The sequence below is a fragment of the Malania oleifera genome, chromosome 9 (assembly GCF_029873635.1).
Source record: "Malania oleifera isolate guangnan ecotype guangnan chromosome 9, ASM2987363v1, whole genome shotgun sequence".
Classification (NCBI taxonomy): domain Eukaryota; kingdom Viridiplantae; phylum Streptophyta; class Magnoliopsida; order Santalales; family Ximeniaceae; genus Malania; species Malania oleifera.
The window spans coordinates 80,508,701-80,531,137 of NC_080425.1; the positions used below are offsets into that span (position 1 = coordinate 80,508,701).

The window sequence follows — 22,437 nt, forward strand, 5'->3', positions numbered from 1 at the left end:
TTGAGATTTCAAAAATGTCACAAATTTCCACTAAGGTTTGTCAAAAAGAAACAACCCTCCCCTAAAAAAACTTGTTTTTTTGTTAAATATATAAGAAGAGATTTGTGTCTTTTTGATAAATTTCAGGAAAGATCCTTCAAATGTCTGAAACCTCAGGAAAGATGATTATGTTTTTGTTAAACCTCAGGAGGGGTTAATGCCTTTTACCTAAAAATATATTATCATATGTTTCATATATCTAAGTCTATATAATAAGCATATTTTTTTTTTTTTGAATTTATTCTCTTCATACTGAAATGTTCATTCTTCTCCTAAACTTCTAATTCTTCCTTCCTTTTTCTTCTTCTTCTTCTTCTTTTTTTCCTTTATTTTCCTTTTTTTTTTTATTACATAGGAACTCCAGCCACCAATGAGCCCTTCGAACCCCCTAGTGCGGCATCAAACCTACGGATCGGCATCCTCCACCCCTAGGTCTTGCTGATCAGAGTAAAGTCTGAATGCGGACACAACTTACGTGCATCAGTTGGACGTTTGGCCAATCCTACACCCGGGACACATCTCCATTACCATTCACAATCTCCGCTGACTCATAGAGAACTCTCACCATTCATGATCCCCACTGGCTCTGTAACACCCCGACCTCGAAGGGTCTGGGATATTAACTTTTTACTATTGGTTTACAGCGGAAGCAAATAAACTCAATTATTATTAAACCAGAGCACTAATTATCCATATTACAATCATTTATTTCAAAAGAAGAAAAATTACATAAGCATAAATATCTGGCATCATACTAATATTTTTAAACAATCTTTATTTTTCTATCCTCACCCGCATGCTTGCTAAGCCTGATTTCCAATATGCTCTTCAGAGTTATCTGAAATAAAAATATGATTGGAGTGAGACGACGCTCAATAAGTAAATAAGATTATTATTAGTGTGTGACAAAAATGAGCTTTTTAAAAATTTCGTAAAACAATATTTAACATTATAACTTCAAAACTGTCTCTAGAATAAATATAAATTTAAAAATTTCTACATAAAACTTTTACCATCAACTATAACAATAAAATTTTATAATCATATATTATAACTGTTAAATTAAACTTTTAACTTTAAAACTATATAAATATTTAATGATAAATATACATATACTTTTCCTTATACGTTTTCTTTAGATCGTCATTTAAGCACTAAAATGATCATTTTCATATAAACTTATACTTTTCCTTCAAATCATCAGTAACTTTGTACACGTAATTAAATATGTATAAACATATATTGTAAAAACCACCCTTAGGCCTGTTTGCCGTAAGTCATGTTTACCCCCATGACTGGATTGTGCGGTCCGAAGACTGGACTTAGCTGGCTAGCCGACCAAACTAAATCAACGTACGTAAACTTTAAGTGATATTTTCCTTATTAAGTCCTGGTTCGGAACCAAGTGTACACTCAGGAGAAATCCACTAACATAAATAACCACTCTGTAAGCAGTGTGGGTGAACTCTGATCCGTTTAAATTTTAAGCTGCAGTACCGAACATCTGTAATTTTAAACTTTCGTTGTCATAATGGGTTTTAAAATCATCTTATTATAATTTATGCAATTTAAAATAATATCGTGAAAATCTCATCTTTACTCATATTTTCATAAAAATGCAAAGTAAAAATAAGCTCATGCCACACAATTTTTGTGTTAAAAATATATATAATTTTATTTTTGAATAAAAAGAAATGCTGAAAATTTACCCGAGGGGATTAGAATATTTCTTAACCCAAGAATAAATGCAAGTATATTAAAGATAGAACTGATATAATTAAATATACGTAAAAATAAACTCATGAAAATTTTATGGAATTAAGTAACATAATTGAAATTTACTTACAAAATAAACCCGGGTATGAATTTTAAATAAAAAAAAAACTAACATAATCAAAATTTATTTACCTTCTTCTTTTACCGCGTGCTACGAACACAATAACTCTCTTTAAGAAATGAGATCGGAAAGAGTGGGTGAGTGAGAACTTACTCAAAATTCTCTCTCCACCACAAATTCTTTCACTCACTAATCCTTCTCTTCCTTGGAAAAATTGTTGTGAAAAATGAAGGTTGAGAGCTTCCTATTTATAGGAAAATGAAATTTATAAAAGTGTGGGGAGATAGGTGAAATTATGATTTTTTTAAAATTAAAGAATGGGCAAAGTATGGGTTGAGTATGGGATGAGGATGGAGGTAATGTGGGAGTGCTTGCCACCATTCCCATTAAATAAATTTTTAATTAATTACTTACCTAATTAATTAATCAATTAGTTAATTAATTATTTTATTATTTTATTATTTTTCTTAATCATTATTATCATTATTATTATCATTGTTATTAATGTTGAACCATTTTTAGTATTTATTTATTTTATTATCTATTTTTGAATAAGAATTAAATTTGAATTTTGAAAACTTATGTGGGCCCCACATGGTCTTGTGGATCCCACACTACTTCGAGACCCAAATGGATCCTACTTAACTCCAATAATCCTTATACGATTTTATTAGCCCTACACAGCTTCGAGACTCGTGTAAACCTCCACACGGCTTCGGGACTCATGTGGGCCCCACACAGTCTTGTGGGCCCCGCATAGGATACCTATATTATTATTATTTTATCATATATTTCTGCAAATTATATCAGTCAAAACATTATTTTATGTACTTATTTACGTGTACAAACAGTATCTATCTTGTTTATCTTATGAAATTCCATTTTGACCAGGCCGACCTCCAGGGAGCGAATGAGCCGCAATGGTCTCTGAGCACTCGCTAAGATAAGGTCTTTCTTAGGCATCAAACATGGAATCAAGGATCCTACAGAAAAACACTTCTGTATTGATATTAACTTAATGACCATTTTTATTATTTTATTATTATTGTACTTTAATTATATATATATATATATATATATATATATTTTGTCATCACAGGCTCACTGAGCAAACTCTCACCATCCATGGTCCCCACTGGCTCACAGAGTAAACTCTAACCATCCATAGGTACCTCTGGTTACATGAGTGTATCTACTTGGAATTGAATTCTCGATACTCCTTCTTACGTGCTGATGCCTTTCCACTGCGCCATGCCCATGGGGGCTGTAATTCTTCCTTCTTGCGCCTTTGTTCATCATTCCTAACTCATTAAATATTTCCAATTCCTCCGGAAGGGGTTCAATTCAATATTTCAATGATCAACTTATTACTATGGGCAATTAAGATTAAAAATGAGGTTAAATTATTTGTATTAAACTTATTTGTTAGCTTTGCTGCAATCCCAAGAGGGGGGTGAATTGTTTTTAAAAATTTTATCCCCTAAGTTAATCCACTAACATCAGTATTATACAAGCCTAGGGTCAATCTATGCAATCAATAAATAAGCGTACATGTGCAGTAATAGAAAAGTGTGAAAAGGTAAACAGTACACGCAATATGTTAACGAGGTTTGGTCAAATTACCTACTTCCCCACCTTGGCTACACCAGCACAAGGATTCCACTATGACTCACTTAAACGAGTGGAGCGGCACCTAATACAACACGTCTTACCAAGGTGGCGCATCTAACTATCCTAACCGAATTTAAGCTAATTCGAGACTTTTCCACGGGGCTACTCTCCCTCTTTAGGCCCACGCCTGGAATACAACAAATGATATGAAATTTTTGTACACGAAAATACGCTTCTTCACATGTAGATATGTACACCAGTATAGCTCAAGCAACATTGCAAGCACGTGTGATATGTAAATATGTTCAGTGTTCTAATGTGTGTTAAACGCTCAAATAAGTATAGATAATCAATCAATGATCAAGCGTGTAAACCTAAGCAAGATTTGAAACAGAATATTCGAATATCACAATATCATATCAAAGTTTCAAATATGCTAGTAAGTTGATTCAAACAAACTCAGCAAGAAGTTTTCAATATACTAAGCATAATGAGTTTGGATGCAAGCTTTGAAAATGATTTTTGCACACAAAAATATAGGCTTAGGTATCTTGTAATGACAATGCAAGAACCACAACCTTCTAAGTCTTCCCACTCAAGATTTATCAAATAAAATTGGTGGAAGAACTTAATGCTATACTCTCAAAGTTAAAATCAATCAACAATCAAGCAAATGAGAGTATTGAAGCAAATAGAGAATAAAGCACAAGCACTATAAATACACTCACAATTCTTGAATAATCAAGGAAAATGAAGTTTTTGAGTGTATGAGAGTAGTATAGGATAAAATAAGATTTTGAGAAAATTTGTCGTTAATGATTTTACTAATTCTTGCTAATTATTACAAATGAACATGTATTTATAAGAAAGGAAGATTTTTTGACCGTTAGGGACTACATGAGAATAATTAGAAAAGTTTAAAACAGGTTTACAAAAATTAACCCCATTTACCCCTTTAAAATTATCAGTAAAAATGTTTTAACCCGAGAGGTTCGGGTGCCCAAACAGACTCAGTCACAACACCATTATTTAATAGTTCGAGTGCCCGAATTAAGGACTAGTTGGCTAAACCAAAGTTAGTAGCTAAATGTCCGAGGTTCGGGTGCTCAATTCCAAGTTCGGTTAATCGAACCAACCAATTCGGTTGCCCGAACCCATTTTAAACGTGATCGTTCGGGTGCCTGGGTAGTTGAAAAGTGTTCTAACACTCGTTCCGGTGCCCGAGGAAGATACGTTCAAAAAGGTTCAGGTGTCCGAACAAAAGTCAACAAGTTGACTTGTCTAGGGTTCGATCACCCGAAGCGTTTTAAACACAATGGGTTCAGTCGCCCGAGCTCTCTCAAGATTTTCAATTAAAATCCAATTTTGCCTTATTTAATTCCCCTGATTATGTAAGTGAAATGGGGACTGTTTGTGCATTTGTTTAGGGATCTAAGGACTTTTTATCCTACCAAAAAAATCTGGCATCGATCGACCAAAGGTCAACCGAAAGGTGATCCCTAACGTCTTTCTATGGTCTGTGTAGGTACCTAAAGTTCAACTAGGGTCAATAAGCATACCTACTTATCATGCATGATGCAAATTATTACAAGTCATAGGAATGTACAATTCATAATAATATAACATCCCAGAATGAAGAAAGTGAAAAAGAAATACAAATACAACCCAGACTTCTTCATTCATCGACACGAACACCGCACACCATCATGATATATCTTTCAGTCCGAATACACGTGCACAATGAACCTGCATGCAAGTCTTAGTGCAATCATCAGTACCAAGAATATTTGTCATTATCAAAATTGGGTATGACCTATCATGTCAACATTATTACTATAGGCAATTAAGATTAAAAATGAAGTCAAATTATTTGTAACTCAATTATCATAAAATAAATAAATATTATAATAACTTTCGATAATTTTTAACGTTATAAAAAGCATGTGTGCTTAGTTTTATTATCAATTCGACCAACTCCTTTACTTTCAGCAAAATGAGACATATATTATTTTTATAAGAATTCGAACATATTACTTATAATGTTTTCTGTTATTTTACTAAATTTTATTACCTTTAAAATTAGTTTGGACTGTTCATATAAAAAAATGATTAAATTTTATCTATTCATGCATAAGTCTCCTTACACTAAAAAATATAAAGAAATTTTTTTTTTATTTTCTTTAAATCTAAAACACAATTGACTGAGGACATTGGAGTAGGGTCATTAGTTCACGCAAAATTAAGTGCACATTTAGTTGTAGAAATATTTTTTATTTTTTTAGTTTTAAAATTTTCAAATAATTATTAAAATTTTAACTTATTTTTCTTTTTTCAATATTTGTATTTAAGAAGTAGAAATAAATAGTTGATTTTAATGTGCAAAATATTTTTTATCTTTTATTTAAAATATTTTTTAAAAAAAACACAAAAATAGCTTCTTCTTTTTTCTTTTCTTTTTTCTAATACTTCAGAATTATACAAGGTAATATTTAGAACTCCAAATTTTGGGTTTTGAATTTGATTTTTTTTTTATTTAGAACAGATTTTACATATAGTTCACACAAGTTAATATCTAAAATTCAAATTCATAAAATAATAGTTAGAATCTAGAAAAATGATGAAAATAGTTTTTCAACTTTTTAATATAAATTTATTTTTTTTAAAAAAAGATGCGACCTTTTTAATTATTTAAAAGATAAAAATAAATAGTACAATTATTTTTAAAAAAATAGTAAAAAATTTTCATTTATTCTAATTCATTTATTTCATATAAATGTTCTAAAAATATTTTAAAAATTAAATTTTTTTCATAATTAAGAAAAATAAAATAAAAGTAAGAATATTTCTAAGACTAAGTTCTAAATTTTTTAATATATATACCTATACAAGTCAACAAATATCACCTAAATAAAAAATCATCCCTTATTTTCTCTGTCCCTCTCTTTTCATAATATTCTTTCTCCCATTTCTTTTTGTTTTACTTTTGTTTATTAAATTAATAATTTTATTATTTTATGCGTTTACGATTTAGATGCAAAAGAATACAATAAATAATATTATTAATTTGAGTTTGTATCCTAAGAACAACAATTTCATTGCACACTTGGGTAATAAAATACAATACTATTTCTGCATTTCTTTTATTTATTTATTTATTATTCCATCTTGCGTATGTTTTCTAACGGAATCCACGGGCGTGCGTTGCCCCCATAAATTGGCATCTTGCGGAATATTCTCGTTCAACGAAATTGGGCCCCACGTCCCAGAACCCCAACCGTCATCAACGGTTGACATCGAAGTTGCACCGCAACTCGGGTGGAGACGCCCTCACATAATCCTACCCCAAATCCCATATTCCCCATTGGCCCATTATGTCCCTGGCTTCTTCGCGCACTTTCCAGTTAGTTTTGGAGTCTCTCAAATGCAATAAATACTCCCTCAGAATATTTTTCAAAATTAAAATAATAAAAATTAGGAATTCCCTTTTTCAGAGTGTGGTGCTTGACGAGCGCGTCCGGTCCGTCCATCAACGGCTAGAAATATGGCGTCTTTTTCATTTCCATCACCTTCGCGCCGTCCCTGTTCATCTCCGGCGAGCCCCGCTGCGATGGGTGTCGCCGGCGTCGATGGGCTCAGTTTCTAGGTGTTCTGCGATCGCCCATTCCGAGGTTTCGGTGCTTCGACCCTGCCAACTCTTATCCTGCGAGTAGGAATCACTTCATCGGCTTCTCTTCTGGGTCTTCTTCTTCTTCTTCTTCTTCTGGTGGGAGTTCGAGAGGCAGAGATAAGGCGAAAGAAGGAATGGAAGGGCGGAAGAACTTGGTGCCCAAAACTGTGAACGGTGATGCTGGTTATGTGCTCGAAGATGTTCCTCATTTAACTGACTACATCTCTGGTCTCACTGTACTCTCTCTCTCTCTCTCTCTCTCTCTCTCTCTCTCTCTGTGCTCTGTTTCTTAAGTTTGTTGATGGCGGTATGAAGTTTAGTAGAGTTATGGAATTTGTTTGAAGCAGTGATTATGAATTTCTTTATTGTTATCTGATTTTATTTCTGGGTCTCATTTTTTGGTCCATTAGAGGAACAGAGAGTAATCCATTTCTCATTCCATCTCCATACCCCCCTTCTCAAGGCAGAACCTGAGATCTTCAACATGGAGCCCAAGTTTGGATGCTCTCCAAGGGAACATTTTTAGATCGCTCTTTCCCTCGCTCTCTCTTGTTCATGTCTTGAAGTTCGTTGCTATAAAAATATGTCTCGAAATTTTCGTCACGGTTTTGGTTCAAGCTGGCATATTCGATTTAATGTTCGATTTATAATGAATAATATCTGTTGTAGTTTTCTCCATTCTGAATTTGAAGCAAAATTGTTTTATAAATTGACATGCTAACACGCACGCATATGACGTGTTGATTTGATGGATAATAGGTAAAGTTGAATTTTCTTTTTCGGTAGATTGTCTTTGTTTTGTTCCGAGCAAAAATAATTCCTGGGAATTTCTGTGAGAATTCATTTCCTTCGGAGTTCATCATTTTACTTCGGTTAATTTAAGGGAAAAAAGAATAACTCTTTTTATGTTCTTTCTAGAAATATTCTCTGCCCACTAGAACATCGTCATTTTCACAGCTAAAATGACCTCTTTCTTTTCGAGGAGTTACACTTGTTTATTTGTTATTTAATTCAAAGACGATAGCCAGTAAAACTTAGTCTTTTTTGTGCTCTGTCTTTTTCCCCCTTTTAATGTTGATGGTTTATGCAGGCTTATCCCAATCCATTGCAAGACAATCCCTCGTATTCAGTTGTTAAGTAAGTCCCTTAATTCTTAGTCATGGACGCCTTAAATGATGGTGGTTGTTAGAATTGATTATTCATAGACGTACTGTTCTTTTTTACCAGGCAGTATTTTGTCAATGATGATGATTCTGTCGCCCAAAAGGTAAACTTTTGTCCTCAACAACTTACTTTAATAAGCCAATTTTCTGAAATTATTCCTGTATCATTTATTAGCACCGAAAAATCCTATTATACACATTTAGTCTATTGCATTTTTAATATGATTTTCACTAGTCACTTTATCTCTAATTCATTATCTCTATTCCTTTTTGTAGATTGTTGTTCATAAGAATAGTCCAAGAGGGACCCATTTTCGGCGAGCTGGCCCTCGTAAAAAGGTTTTTTTTTATTTTATTTTTATGCATGCCCTGTTCTGTATCAGTGCAATTAGTTTGGTGACTCTGGCTCTTGATGCTCTTCAGGTGTATTTTGAATCAGATGAAGTGCATGCATGCATTGTGACATGTGGTGGCTTATGCCCTGGTCTGAATACCGTTATTAGGGAAATAGTATGTGGTCTATACTACATGTATGGCGTGAATAAAATTCTAGGGATTGAGGTAAGCATTTATATTTTAGTGCAATTCACTTAAAAAGGATTAAGTGATTTTATCCCATTTTGCCTTTCACATATATGTTCAATTATAAAATAGTAGTAAATGAATGTTTGCAATCTGCAGAGCTTGCAGTGGGCTTGCCATGGTCCCAAGTGTATGATTAGTTTGTTATTATCTTCAATAGTATTGCAAGACACATTGTAACCGAAAACCATGAAATGTTTGTGGGATGGTTAAATGTGCTTCAATAGTTTGGTCCTAAATCGCAAAGGCTGGTTTACTTTGTCTTTTGCAACATGCATAGGAGCATAGGATACTTTTAATGGAGCTGACTAATGAGATAGTTTTCTCTGCTTAGGGAGGATACAGAGGTTTCTATTCTCGGAATACCATTCCTCTAACCCCAAAGGTGGTCAACGATATCCATAAACGTGGTGGTACAATCCTTGGCACATCAAGAGGGGGCCATGATACCTTGAAAATTGTCGACAGTATTCAAGATAGAGGAATTAATCAGGTAGATATTAGATGGAATGGGAATTAAGCTGGTAGATATTAGATGGAATGGGAGCATACTATTTTGTTCTTTTATTTTGCATACGTTTCTTACCTTTGGTGCATGACTCCAAATATGGTTTTAACTTTTAAGATGGATGGACTGCCACATTTCAGGTATATATAATTGGAGGAGATGGAACTCAGAAAGGGGCCTCCGTGATTTTTGAGGTAATGCAATTTGATAAAGCCCTACTGCCCTAGCAATAGCTTGCATTATTCTGCAATCCTCAAAGCATAATATCTGCAACACAGGAAATTAGAAGGCGTGGTCTCAAAGTTGCAGTGGCTGGAATACCCAAGACTATAGATAATGACATTTTGGTACATTTTGTGCCTTTGCTCAATTAATGGTTTGTGGCAGTATATTTGCTGCAACTCCAGGCTAAGAATCGGGTTTGTCTTGAAACTTTCTAGTGTTTGATATAATGCTAAATGCTTTGTCATACAGGTTATAGACAAGTCATTTGGCTTTGACACTGCTGTTGAGGAGGCTCAACGAGCAATTAATGCAGCCCATGTTGAAGCTGAAAGCATAGAGAATGGTGTTGGTCTTGTCAAGTTAATGGGCCGCCATAGTGGTAATCTCCAAACCTTTGTATTTAGCCTCCTATTTAGGAACTAGGAAATATTTTTGGAGTAAATGACCCAAAAGATTACTTTCGAGATGGTGTTGATGTCCTATGGTGCTTGGAGCAACTAGTTGATGGGAACTAGGAAATATTTTTGGAGTAAAATACCTAAAATATTTCATCCTATGGTGCTTGGAGCAACTAGTTGATTTATGGTCATGCCTCCTAATAACAAAGTAAGGAAAATGATGTTGTTGTCCCAAATTATTCCTACGATGACTTTTCTGTTAAACCCTTGTGGTTTCTTTGCATGCAAGGTGCTTACTGGATATAGAGCTAAATTTTCTAAGTGGTGGTAAAACTTGCAAGCTGCTGTAGCCCGTAAAAATAGCTGGACAACAAAGGGAGTATCTTGAGGATATATCCAACTCTTATCGCTTTTTTTGTTTTTGTTAATTAGTTTTAGGTTCTTACAACAGATAGAGGAACAGTTGCAGTCTCTGCTCGTCAATCAATAGGTCCCTTTCTCTGCTACTAGGCAAAGTATCTACTTCAAACAGAAAGCTTCTCATGCACTTATCGTCTGATGCAGACTTCATGGAAGAGGGAGAATAAAATATATGAGAAAGTGTGGCTTTCAAGAACCAGTAGGAAGGAGGGGCGCGCACCTCGTTTGCGTAGATAGATTACCTCACTATCCAAAAACAAGCAGCTGCTAATTTGCACCTACCTCTTTACCTCTTTGTTAGGAGATCTTAGGATAAGCTGCCAAATGGAAGGGGAGAATTGACTTTTGTGTCTTTCATCAAATGTCTAGATCGGTTGAATTGTATGAAAAGTTGTCTTGTCTTTCCTTTCCAGTAAGTAGCTCCACCATTGATCAATCCTCTTCACGGCCAACTATGTCAGGATGGCTTCTTTTTTTACATTGTTATATCAATGTTCAAAGCAAAATTCAGTCTTATTTTGTTTATTTCATTTTTGTCTTATGTTTTATATTCTTTTTTGCATTTATTGATCAGTGAAAGCACATTCCCTTATGCTTTAGGGTCTACTTTATACGCAAAAGTTTGGCTTTGGATTATCAAGTCTTTGGTGACAAGTGCTTGTTGGGCTTTTGTGGAGCCTAGTTGTGTTTTAATTTGGATGACAACCCGACCTCTTTAGTTAGAGATTTCTATCCTAAGGCTTAGTCCATTCGGAACGGAACCCTAGGCGCAACATATAAAAAGGATTGCTTTCGGGTGATTAGGGTTCGTGTGGTTGTACCTGCGAGAGAGCGAAAGGGAGAGCATTGTATCGCCGCACTCTCTGTGTTTTCTTCCTGATAATATTGAAATCCTTGCAACTCCGTGGACGTAGGCAAAATTGCCGAATCACTTAAATATTGTCTTGTGCGTGTGATTGATTTTTCTTTGACGTTATTTTTTCTCTATTTTGTTTCTCACAGGTTTCGGGAATTTGTTCTTTATTCCCAACAGCTGGTATCAGAGCCTAGGGTTAGGTTTGAGTGGGAGCAATGGTAGAGGAAGCAGGAAAGGCGTCTGGAATAGAAAAGTTTGATGGCACAGACTTTGGATTCTGGAGGATGCAGATCGAGGATTATCTCTATGGGAAGAAGTTACATCTACCGCTTCTAGGAGAAAAACCTGCTACTATTAAGGACGAGGAATGGACTCTCCTTGACAGACAGGTAATGGGAGTTATAAGATTAACTCTGTCCAGGTCTGTTGCACACAACGTCGTGAAGGAGAAAACTACAGTAGATCTGATGAAGGCTTTGTCTGGTATGTATGAAAAACCATCAGGAAATAACAAGGTACATTTGATGAAGAAATTATTTAATTTAAAGATGGTAGAAAACACATCTGTAGCACAACATCTGAATGAGTTCAATACTATCACAAATCAATTATCGTTGGTAGAAATTGATTTTGATGATGAGATTCGTGCACTGATCGTTTTGGCTTCATTGCCAAACAGTTGGGAGGCAATGAGGATGGCAGTAAGCAACTCTACTGGAAAGGAAAAACTGAAGTATAATGATATACAAGATTTAATTCTGGCTGAGGAGATTCGCAGAAGAGATGCAGGCGAAACCTCAGGATCCGGCTCTGCCTTAAACTTTGAGACTAGAGGCAGAGGTAATGACCGAAATTCAGATCAAGGTAGATCAAAATCCACAAACTATAATCGAAACATAAGTAAATCCAGACCTGGCCAAAAGGGACAATGCTGGAACTACGGGAAAACGGGTCACTTTAGGAGACAATGCAAAAGTCTTAAGAAGAAGAGTGAGGATGATTCTGCTAATGCTATAACAGAAGAGGTACAGGATGCATTACTTCTTGCAATAGACAGTCCACTTGATGATTGGGTTTTGGACTCAGGAGCTTCATTTCATACTACTTCACACCATGAAATTATACAGAACTATGTAGCAGGAGATTTTGGTAAAGTGTATTTGGCTGATGGTACAACCTTGGATGTTGTGGGTATGGGAAACGTCCGGATGTCACTACCAAATGGGTCTGTTTGGTTACTAGAGAAGGTACGACATATTCCTGACCTGAGAAGGAATTTGATTTCTGTCGGATAGCTTGATGATGAAGGGCATGCGATGTTGTTTTCTGGTGGCACTTGAAAGGTTACAAAGGGAGCCAGAGTATTGGCTCGTGGAAAGAAATCTGGTACTCTATACATGACCTCAAGTCCAAGAGATACAATTGCAGTTGCTAAAGCAAGTACTGATACAAGCTTATGGCACCGCAGACTTGGTCACATGAGTGAGAAGGGGATGAAGATGCTGCTGTCAAAAGGGAAACTACCAGAATTGAAGTCCGTTGATTTTGACTTGTGTGAAAGCTGCATCTTAGGAAAGCAGAAAAGGGTGAGTTTCTTGAAAAGTGGCAGAACACCGAAGGCTGAAAAATTGGAGTTAGTGCACACAGATTTATGGGGTCCTTCTCCTGTTGCATCCCTTGGGGGTTCAAGGTACTACGTTACTTTCATTGATGACTCAACCAGAAAGGTATGAGTTTATTTTCTAAGAAATAAATATGATGTATTTGAAACTTTTAAGAAGTGGAAGGCTAGGGTTGAGACAGAGACAGGTTTGAAAGTAAAGTGTTTGAGGTCAGACAACGGAGGAGAGTACATAGATGGAGGGTTCAGAGAGTATTGTGCTGCACATGGAATCAAAATGGAAAAGACCATTCCTGGGACACCACAGCAGAATGGTGTGGCTGAGCGCATGAACAGAACTCTCAATGAGCGTGCTAGGAGTATGAGGCTACATGCTGGACTACCAAAAACTTTCTGGGCTGATGCTGTCAGTACTGCAGCTTATCTGATAAATCGAGGACCTTCAGTTCCCATGGAGTTTAGACTTCGTGAAGAGATTTGGAGCGATAAAGAGGTAAATTTTTCTTACTTAAAAGTTTTTGGTTGTGTTTCTTATGTTTATGTTGATTTTGATGCTCGTAGTAAACTTGATGCAAAGTCCAAAATATGCTATTTCATTGGCTATGGTGATGAGAAATTTGGCTACCGGTTTTGGGATGAACAAAACAGGAAAATCATCAGAAGTAGAAATGTGATATTTAACGAATAGGTTATGTACAAGGACAGGTCAACCGTAGTGTCAGATGTCACAGCGATAGACCAGAAAAATTCTGAGTTTATTAACTTAGATGAGTTGACTGAAAATACTGTCCAGGAAATGGGTGAAGATGATAAGGAGAATGTAGAATCGCAGGAAATTCAAATTACACCTGTAGCTGCGGTCTGTAGATCTTCCAGGGCCACTAGACCTCCACAGCGTTATTCACCTGCTTTAAATTATCTTCTGCTAACTGATGGTGGTGAGCCAGAGTGTTATGATTAAGCCTTGCAGGACAATAGTTCAAGCAAGTGGGAGTTAGCCATGAAGGATGAGATGGACTCCCTGTTGGAGAATCAGACATGGGAACTAACTGAATTGCCAGTAGGGAAGAAGGCTCTGCACAACAAGTGGGTATACAGAATAAAGAACGAACATGATGGTAGCAAGCGCTACAAAGCCAGATTAGTTGTCAAAGGGTTTCAGCAAAAGCAAGACATTGACTTTACGGAAATATTTTCTCCAGTTGTGAAGATGTCAACAATTAGACTGGTACTGGGAATGGTGGCTGCAGAAAATCTACATCTTGAGCAGTTAGATGTGAAAACGGCATTCCTTCGCGGTAACTTGGAGGAAGACATCTACATGATTCAGCTAGAAGGGTTCATTGTCCAGGGACAAGAGAATTTAGTCTGCAAACTGAGAAAGAGCTTGTATGGTCTAAAACAAGTTCCAAGACAGTGGTATAAGAAGTTTGATAGTTTTATGCATAAAATTGAGTTCAAGAGATGTGAAGCTGATCACTGTTGTTATGTTAAGTTCTTTGACAATTCTTATATCATTTTACTGCTATATGTAGATGAAATGCTTATCGCAGGGTCTAGCATTAAGGAGATTAATAATCTGAAGAAGCAATTGTCAGAACAGTTTGCAATGAAGGATTTGGGAGCTGCAAAACAAATCCTTGGAATGAGAATTATTAAAGACAAGGCTAATGGTACATTGAAGCTTTCACAGTCAGAGTATGTCAAGAAAATTCTCAGCAGATTCAACATGAATGAATCTAAACCAGTGAGCACACCATTGGGTAGTCATTTCAAACTAAGCAAGGAACAGTCACCGAAGACAAAAGAAGAAAGGGACCATATGAGCAAGGTGCCCTATGCTTCAGCTATTGGCAGCTTAATGTATGCTATGGTGTGTACAAGGCCAGACATTGCACATGCAGTGGGAGTTGTGAGCAGATTCATGAGTAGGCTAGGAAAGCAGCATTGGGAGGCAATAAAGTGGATTCTGAGATATCTGAGGGGTTCATCAAATACATGTCTTTGCTTCACTGGTGCAAGTCTGAAACTACAGGGTTTTGTAGACGTTGATTTTGCTGGTGATAATGATAGTAGAAAGAGTACTACTGGATTTGTATTTACGCTGGGTGGTACAGCTATATCTTGGGCTTCAAATTTGCAAAAGATTGTTACTTTGTCTACTACAGAAGCTGAGTATGTTGCAGCAACTGAAGCTGGAAAGGAGATGATTTGGCTACATGGTTTTTTAGAAGAATTGGGTAAGAAGCAGAAGATGGGCATTCTACACAGTGACAGTCAGAGTGTAATCTTTCTTGCCAAAAATTCGGCTTTTCATTCAAAGTCGAAACACATACAAACAAACCATCACTTTATCCGTTACCTTGTTGAAGATAAGCTTGTAATACTTGAAAAGATATGTGGATCTAAGAACCCAGCAGACATGTTGACTAAGGGCGTTACTATTGAGAAACTGAAGCTGTGTGCAGCTTCAGTTGGTCTTCTAGCTTGAGGAGAGGAGGTTGAGTTGCAAGGATGAGGGATTGTTTGTTTAGGAGGATTGCAATCGATATTGGTGATTGAACTAGTCTCCAAGTGGGAGATTTGTTGGGCTTTTGTGGAGCCTAGTTGTGTTTTAATTTGGATGACGACCCGACCTCTTTAGTTAGAGATTTCTATCCTAAGGCTTAGTCCATGGAGCGAAGGCTTGGGCCGTAAGGCCCAAGCCGCAGCGCTTATGGATTAAGCGGCACAAGCCGTACTCGTGGGGGTTGCCCCTGGGAAAATTTTGGAGCCCATTCGGAACGGAACCCTAGGCGCAACATATAAAAAGGATTGCTTTCGGGTGATTAGGGTTCGTGTGCTTGTACCTGCGAGAGAGCGAGAGGGAGAGCATTGTATCGCTGCACTCTCTGTGTTTTCTTCCTGATAATATTGAAATCCCTGCAACTTCGTGGACGTAGGCAAAATTGCCGAATCACGTAAATATTGTCTTGTGCGTGTGATTGATTTTTCTTTGGCGTTATTTTTTCTCTATTTTGTTTCTCACAGGTTTCGGGAATTTGGTTCTTTTTTCCTAACAGTGCTAACTGTATGGGCAGGGGATGTTTTCTTGTAAAATCAATTGTTATTTACCAGATGGAATTTCCTTTTTCTCCTCCATGCTCTTTCTTTTTGTTGGTAATTTTTTGGATCCTCTTTTCTGGACGTTTCATCTCTACATATTTCAATTCTAACTTTCTTCTTTTTGCTGATTTTTGTCCTCCATCAATTTACACATTAATTAATGGGTTTGAATAATTTAAATAATTTCCCTCTTACAAGATTCATGATTCTTATTTGGAGTAGTCTCAGATCTTCAATGCACTGACTCAAATCATTCCAAGCCCTTGCAACCAACCTCTCTACTTTCTACCCTAAAGCACGTCATTTTAAGCTTGCAGGAATATGTTGTGTTTGAGTTTCCCAACTTTCAATTCCGTAAAAATAGCTAGGTGGCATTCCTTCAAAGGCATCTTATCCCAGAAAATAGTCAAACCTAGTTTGTGTCGTAGGCTGCCTTCAAACATCCACCTTGATTGATAAATTCTGATGTTTTTTCTTTTCTTTTGGATTAAAAAATGTCTAAATTTGTCTGAATCACATATCGATCAAATGTGTTTGTACATGCTTCCTGAAATAAACTGTGCCATGAAGGGATCTAATCTAATGTATCCTGGTACAAATCAATTTTTGATAGATTTTTGTGGAGGTCTTGAGAAGGAAGGAGAGCTTCGTTGTGCACAAGTAATGGATGTTCTGGAGAGGGCCTCGGGAGGAAAGTCATGCAGTTCCTGAGAAGCTCAAGTGTGAATTGTGGTGGGTGAAGAAATTCTGATGGCTGTAGGGATTCCCTAAACTAGTGGGAATCTAAAGTGGGGGGTGAGAGAGAGAGAGAGAGAGAGAGACAAAGAGATGGTTCCAGTCTCCAAAGGCCAATAAAGTCTCTCTGTCATAATTAGGGGGTATCTATAGAGGGGAGACATAATGCTGCAAGGTATCATCTTCTAAGACTAGATTAACACATGCATATCAACTAATGGAAAGAAAGATGGTTCGAATGAGAAAAAAGAAAGGAAACACATGACACTACCCACTGAACCTTGGCTTGAGCCCACCAAACCAAAACTCTCTAGAACATCCCAAGACCAGGATTGGTAGAGATCCTGCTACTTGTCTCTACGGCCAATCCCAGCACATACCATCAATGTTGACCTCTTGGAAGAATACACACATGATATGATCAATATTTAATTTAATTAATATGTACATGCACGTTTAACTTCGATCAATTCTATAATTTAGGGCAAAGTGGTAATTTTGCACATTTACAAATTTTCACTAATACTGTACAGGATTTATAGCAATGTACGCCACTCTTGCCAGTCGAGATGTAGACTGCTGCTTGATTCCAGAATTGCCATTTTACTTGGAAGGACCAGGTGGACTTTTTGAATTCATGGAGAAAAGACTGAAGGAAAATGGGCATATGGTTGTTGTAATAGCCGAAGGTGCTGGACAAGAGCTTCTTTCTGATAGCATGCGCGCAACCGTCCAGCAGGATGCTTCGGGAAACAAGTTGCTGCAAGATGTTGGGTTCTGGATATCTCATAGAATTAAGGTATAAATGCTATAATAAGGTATTTTAAACTATGCTTTGTGAAGCAGCACTGAACCAGTTAAGTAGCAGTTAACATTTTCTAGAAATCAGTCCACTCTTTGCCTCATTAGTTGCAACAATAGTTATTAATTATTGTTATCTAAGTGTCATTATTTTAGTATGGTCAAAATGTATCATTTCCTAGGCCTGACTTTATTTACAAATTTCATTTATAAGGTCTATTGATTCTAGAGAAGATAAAAACAGCTGTAGTTTGGCTCATTTAATGTGCAAGGCAGTCATGTACTTGTATTTATTCTAGTCTAGATAATGGACAAGTAATACAGAATTTTTCGTTTCCCTTTTGTTTATCAATTCTTATTTGCTGAAAATTTTCCTGAGATCTGAAAGTTTGGGTTGAGGATTCACCCAATGGCACCTTCCACACCTTCACTGCCACATTTTAGCAGGAAGATCTCTTCGCCGCTAAATACCACTGCAATTAATCCTACTATGTCAGATTTGGTTTGTTTCTGTTGCTTGATTTTTTTGCTGTTCTATCTTGGATTGTTTGTCTTGTGTTCTTTAGTTATTCCTTCTGTGTTTTTAAACAAAGTATTGGTCTGGTTTTTTGGATTTGCAAGCTGGTGCTTTGTTCAAGCTTCTTCTGTGTTTTTAAACAAAGTATTGGTCTGGTTTTTTGGATTTGCATGCTGGTGCTTTGTTCAAGCTTCAATTAGTAAATATGGTTGCCCACCCATATTTCAAAGATACATTATTCTGGATGTCAAGAAAACCCGTAGTTTTTGTTACCAGATGGCAGATCTTGGTTGATAAAATGGGTAATAAGACTGTCAAAATAAGAGTGAATTGACAGATAATCAAATGGTTTAGATGAAGGATGATTGATTGCATAAGACACAATTACACGATGCACAGTAGGAAGAAAGCTTTGTAAGTTAGTGAGTGACGATGGAAGTTACAAAAATATGCTTGCTGAAGTTGTGGTGGAAAATTGAAGCTTTGAAGTGATGGAACACCCACAGCCATATCACATTCTTTGGTCGAATAAAGGGATGGAAGTACACAGGACAGCAAGGTGCATGAAATATTTCAATTGGAATCTCTTATAGAGTATGTTTGGTGTGATGTAGTAGTGATGGACACATGCCATATTCTACTTTGTCGTTCATGGAAAAATGATCAGTTGAAGTGCCGTCTATGATGAGCATTGCAATACTACTTTTTTAGGCCGAAAATGGTGACAAAATGAAGCTGGTTTTAAATTATATGAAGGATGTTGACATCACAAACAAGGAGAAAGATGAGACTCTGAGCGGTAGTTTGATAAGGCAAATCAACAATGTCACAGAGAAAAGAAAGGGGGGCTTAATGGAACTACCAAGCACTTCCTTGATTAAAAATCAAGTTATAACAGATACAAGTCCTCTGTACGTTTATTTATCCTAAAGTTATGAATGGTATTACAACAAATGCAAGCTATGTCACTAACTTTTACCCTATTCCCATGAATGTATGCCACAACAAGGCTTTTGAAAATTGCTATATTGTACAAGAAATTGATGAAATAGTTTTTGCTACCAAAGCCAAATCAAGAGTGGGACGTTAACAAAAACAAGTTTTGGAGGCCTAGAATGCTAGAATGTGCAAGATGTTCAACAATCTCTAGGGAAATCTACAAACATGAGCCAAAAAGAATTTGCTGATAACTGTTGCAAGTTTGGAAATGATAAGTGAGATCATTGCAGCAAATGGAAGTCATAGAGATGAGTTCCTTATAGGAAAAATTTCCTACATGATTACCTACAAAGAAGCGGATGCTGAAAAAGACAATCAGAGTATAGGAAACTAGAGAAATAAATGCAACTCCTTTTCTATTTATGGTCATTTGGGAAGGAAGGCCTGATTGGAACTCTTGATGAGAATACAGGAGCTTATGTTAAGTGATGCCAAGTTATTTGACTCATAAAAAATGGCAACCCACATGCAGGCGAGTTTCTTCTAACCAGTGTGGGGCTTTTCTGGGGAGGAGGGGAATGGTTTCCTAGGGCATTTAACTTGCAAGGCTGTCATATACTTGTATTTACGTTAGTTCAGACAATGAAAAAGTAATACAGAATTTTCCCCTATCATTTTGCTTGTCAATTTTGATATGCTCAGAACTTCCTGATATCTTGAAGTGTGGCTTGAGGATCACCAGTGGCATCTTTCATACCATCCACTGTGACATTTCTGCAACTAAAGTAACTGCAATTATTCCTAATCTGTTAGATCTCTAATACGTATTTCTGCCACACATGCTGCATCATTTTTGCATTTGAAATCCTTAGTTAGACATGTTTCATTTTTGTCTGCTTGGTGTCTGGGATGTTTGTATTGACAGTGCATGTTTATGTGCAGTCCTTCAGATAATATCCCAAATCTCTAGTAGGAATTTGCTGAAGCAAATAGATTCTTAAATGTCCATTAATCTAATTTACAAGATTTTTCCTTTTTCTGTTTTCTCCTATAATCACAGAACATTAATAACAATCAATCTCAACTGCAAAATCAGTGAAAAATGCTGCACTTTGCTGATTTGAATAGAGTGACTTGTGTATTCTACATTTCCAGTTGGCACCATTGTCAGGTACTGAGGGCAATAAACTAGGATCACTCACCAGCATGTGGTCCACCGTAACAATGTTCATTTGGGCTTTCAGTTGTTTTATTTATCCAAGTGGAAATCAGTCTAGTTGGAGATGACATGCATGAATTTATCTTCATTCTTGTCCTCTGGAATTTCTGCCAGACATTCACTGCCTTAACTCTCTGTTTGTAGGACCATTTCTCAAAACGGAAAAAAATGGCTATAAATCTTAAATACATAGGTTGGTCTCCTCTAATTTCACCTTAATATCCTCTACATTTTTCTTTATGTTTTTCCATACAGAAGTCACGAAGGGAATGATTTAAATTGCTCTATTTTGTCTGTCAGATCCTACATACATGATCCGCGCTGTTCCAAGCAATGCATCAGATAATGTATACTGCACACTCCTTGCTCACAGTGCCATTCATGGTGCAATGGCAGGATACACAGGCTTCACAGTTGGACCTGTTAATGGTAGACATGCTTACATTCCATTCCATGTAAGTTCTTCCTTGGCCAACACAATGCCCTTATGTTTATTCATCATCTATCCTTGAGTGATTCAAGGGAATACAAGTGTTCCAAGTTGCTTGCAGATAACATTTGTAACTGCCTACTTAAATTTTAATTGGGACTCCAAAGTTGCTAATGATATTAAATTATAAAAAAATTCCTGCTTATAGCTGATCCTTATAGTAAGGGGGCCTGTCCTCAATTGATGGATATTCGTAATGCTCTTTGGTCGAAACTACTGACCATACAAATCTCATCATGCTCTACATACTCAACTTGAACGCGGTTTGGATTTATGGACTTCAAATGAAAATGTGGATAAGAATGGAAGATTTAATTGTTAATGGTTTTGTTGGATTCATATCAACTGTGGTAATGAGGGTCTCCTGGTATGTTTTAATTAGTTGCCTGGTTACTGTCTTATTTGTTGACGCCAATTTCTGCTGCTCTTGCTTGAGTAGCAAAGGTAGTTTATGCTCGTTGCATTGACAAGCCTGCCCACAGCTGTTGCTGGAGAGTCACTCCGCATATGTAACTTAAGCATATTACTGCCATTAATATTATGGGATTTAATTAAATTTAGTTCAGGAAAAAAGACGTTTAATAGAAGAGATGGTTATGAATCTTATGTTGGATGGTTACTAATGTTTTTCTTGTATTACACCCTCATCCTATTACCATTCAATGGGAGAATTGATGATCTATCTTTCATCACTCATTCGGTTGATCCCCATGTGTTTTATTAAGATGTTAATAGCGTATACAATTGATATTTCTCTTTAGTTTTGATATCAATGCATGCTGGCTGTGCTCATGTTGGACTACATCATCACATGGCAATGTGCAGCGTATAATTGAGAGACAGAACAAAGTGGTGATTACCGACAGGATGTGGGCAAGGCTTCTGTCTTCAACCAATCAACCAAGCTTCTTAAGCCGTAAAGATGTCACTGAAAACAGGATAAAGGATGAACCACAAACCCCTCTGTTAGATGGGGAGTATCCTGTGGGCAACAAGCCATTGCGCAAAGAGACCTAGCAGTTCAAGACAGAAAGGGTGAAATAGGGAACTCATTCATGGCGCAACTCTTTTTTTTTCTCCTCCCCATAGGATGCCCCATGAATTGAAGTTCCTCCCAGTGTGCTGTGAAATTTGTGGCTCAGCATGTTGTTATAACGTTGAATTGGCCGAACTATAGGTAATGGGTTTATCATGCATGTTGATGCAATAGTTTTGCCGGAAAGCCTTGGTATATTTGTTACTCTGAATGTTGGTATGGAGGTTCCCTCTGCAATGTTTTTCATGCAATAATTTAGTGAAAACCACTTTGTGTATGTATTATTTTTAGCAATTTCCAAGCATGCTTGATGGCCAGTGGCACTGGCTGAACCAGCTCGCAATAAGCTTTTCATGTTGCTACAAATGCCAATGGTAGATTTGTCCCAACATATGGAAGAGCAATGGGACGGTTTGTGGCTCTTAATGCTCCTGCAAGAGAGGCTAGGGTGAGATTTTTTAGCGATTGGGGTTTGATTATGTAAATTTGTGATCACTTCTCAAGTGCTCTGACATGGCACTTGGCTTCAATATGTTGTTAGGACACCAAAATGGCATCCCCAAACTTTTATCAAAGGGTTCAACGATGATTGCAAGGTGTACAAGCCAAATACAATACCATAATAAAGCATCAAGGGTGTTTTTTTTTTTTTTTTTTCTTCTTCTTCT

General features: G+C 36.6%; 1 protein-coding gene across 1 annotated transcript; it reads left to right on the forward strand.

Annotated features, from left to right (window-relative positions):
* The first annotated feature begins 6,925 nt into the window (after window positions 1–6,925).
* LOC131164212 (ATP-dependent 6-phosphofructokinase 3-like) lies at window positions 6,926–22,193 on the forward strand. Its single transcript, XM_058121233.1, has 13 exons — window positions 6,926–7,390; window positions 8,245–8,291; window positions 8,382–8,421; window positions 8,594–8,656; window positions 8,741–8,878; window positions 9,234–9,392; window positions 9,548–9,601; window positions 9,686–9,754; window positions 9,882–10,011; window positions 17,301–17,566; window positions 20,388–20,436; window positions 20,544–20,698; window positions 21,559–22,193. The coding sequence occupies exons 1-13, from the start codon at window positions 7,289–7,291 to the stop codon at window positions 21,748–21,750; spliced, it is 1,464 nt and encodes a 487-aa protein (XP_057977216.1). The 5' UTR covers window positions 6,926–7,288; the 3' UTR covers window positions 21,751–22,193.
* Window positions 22,194–22,437: the final 244 nt, after the last annotated feature.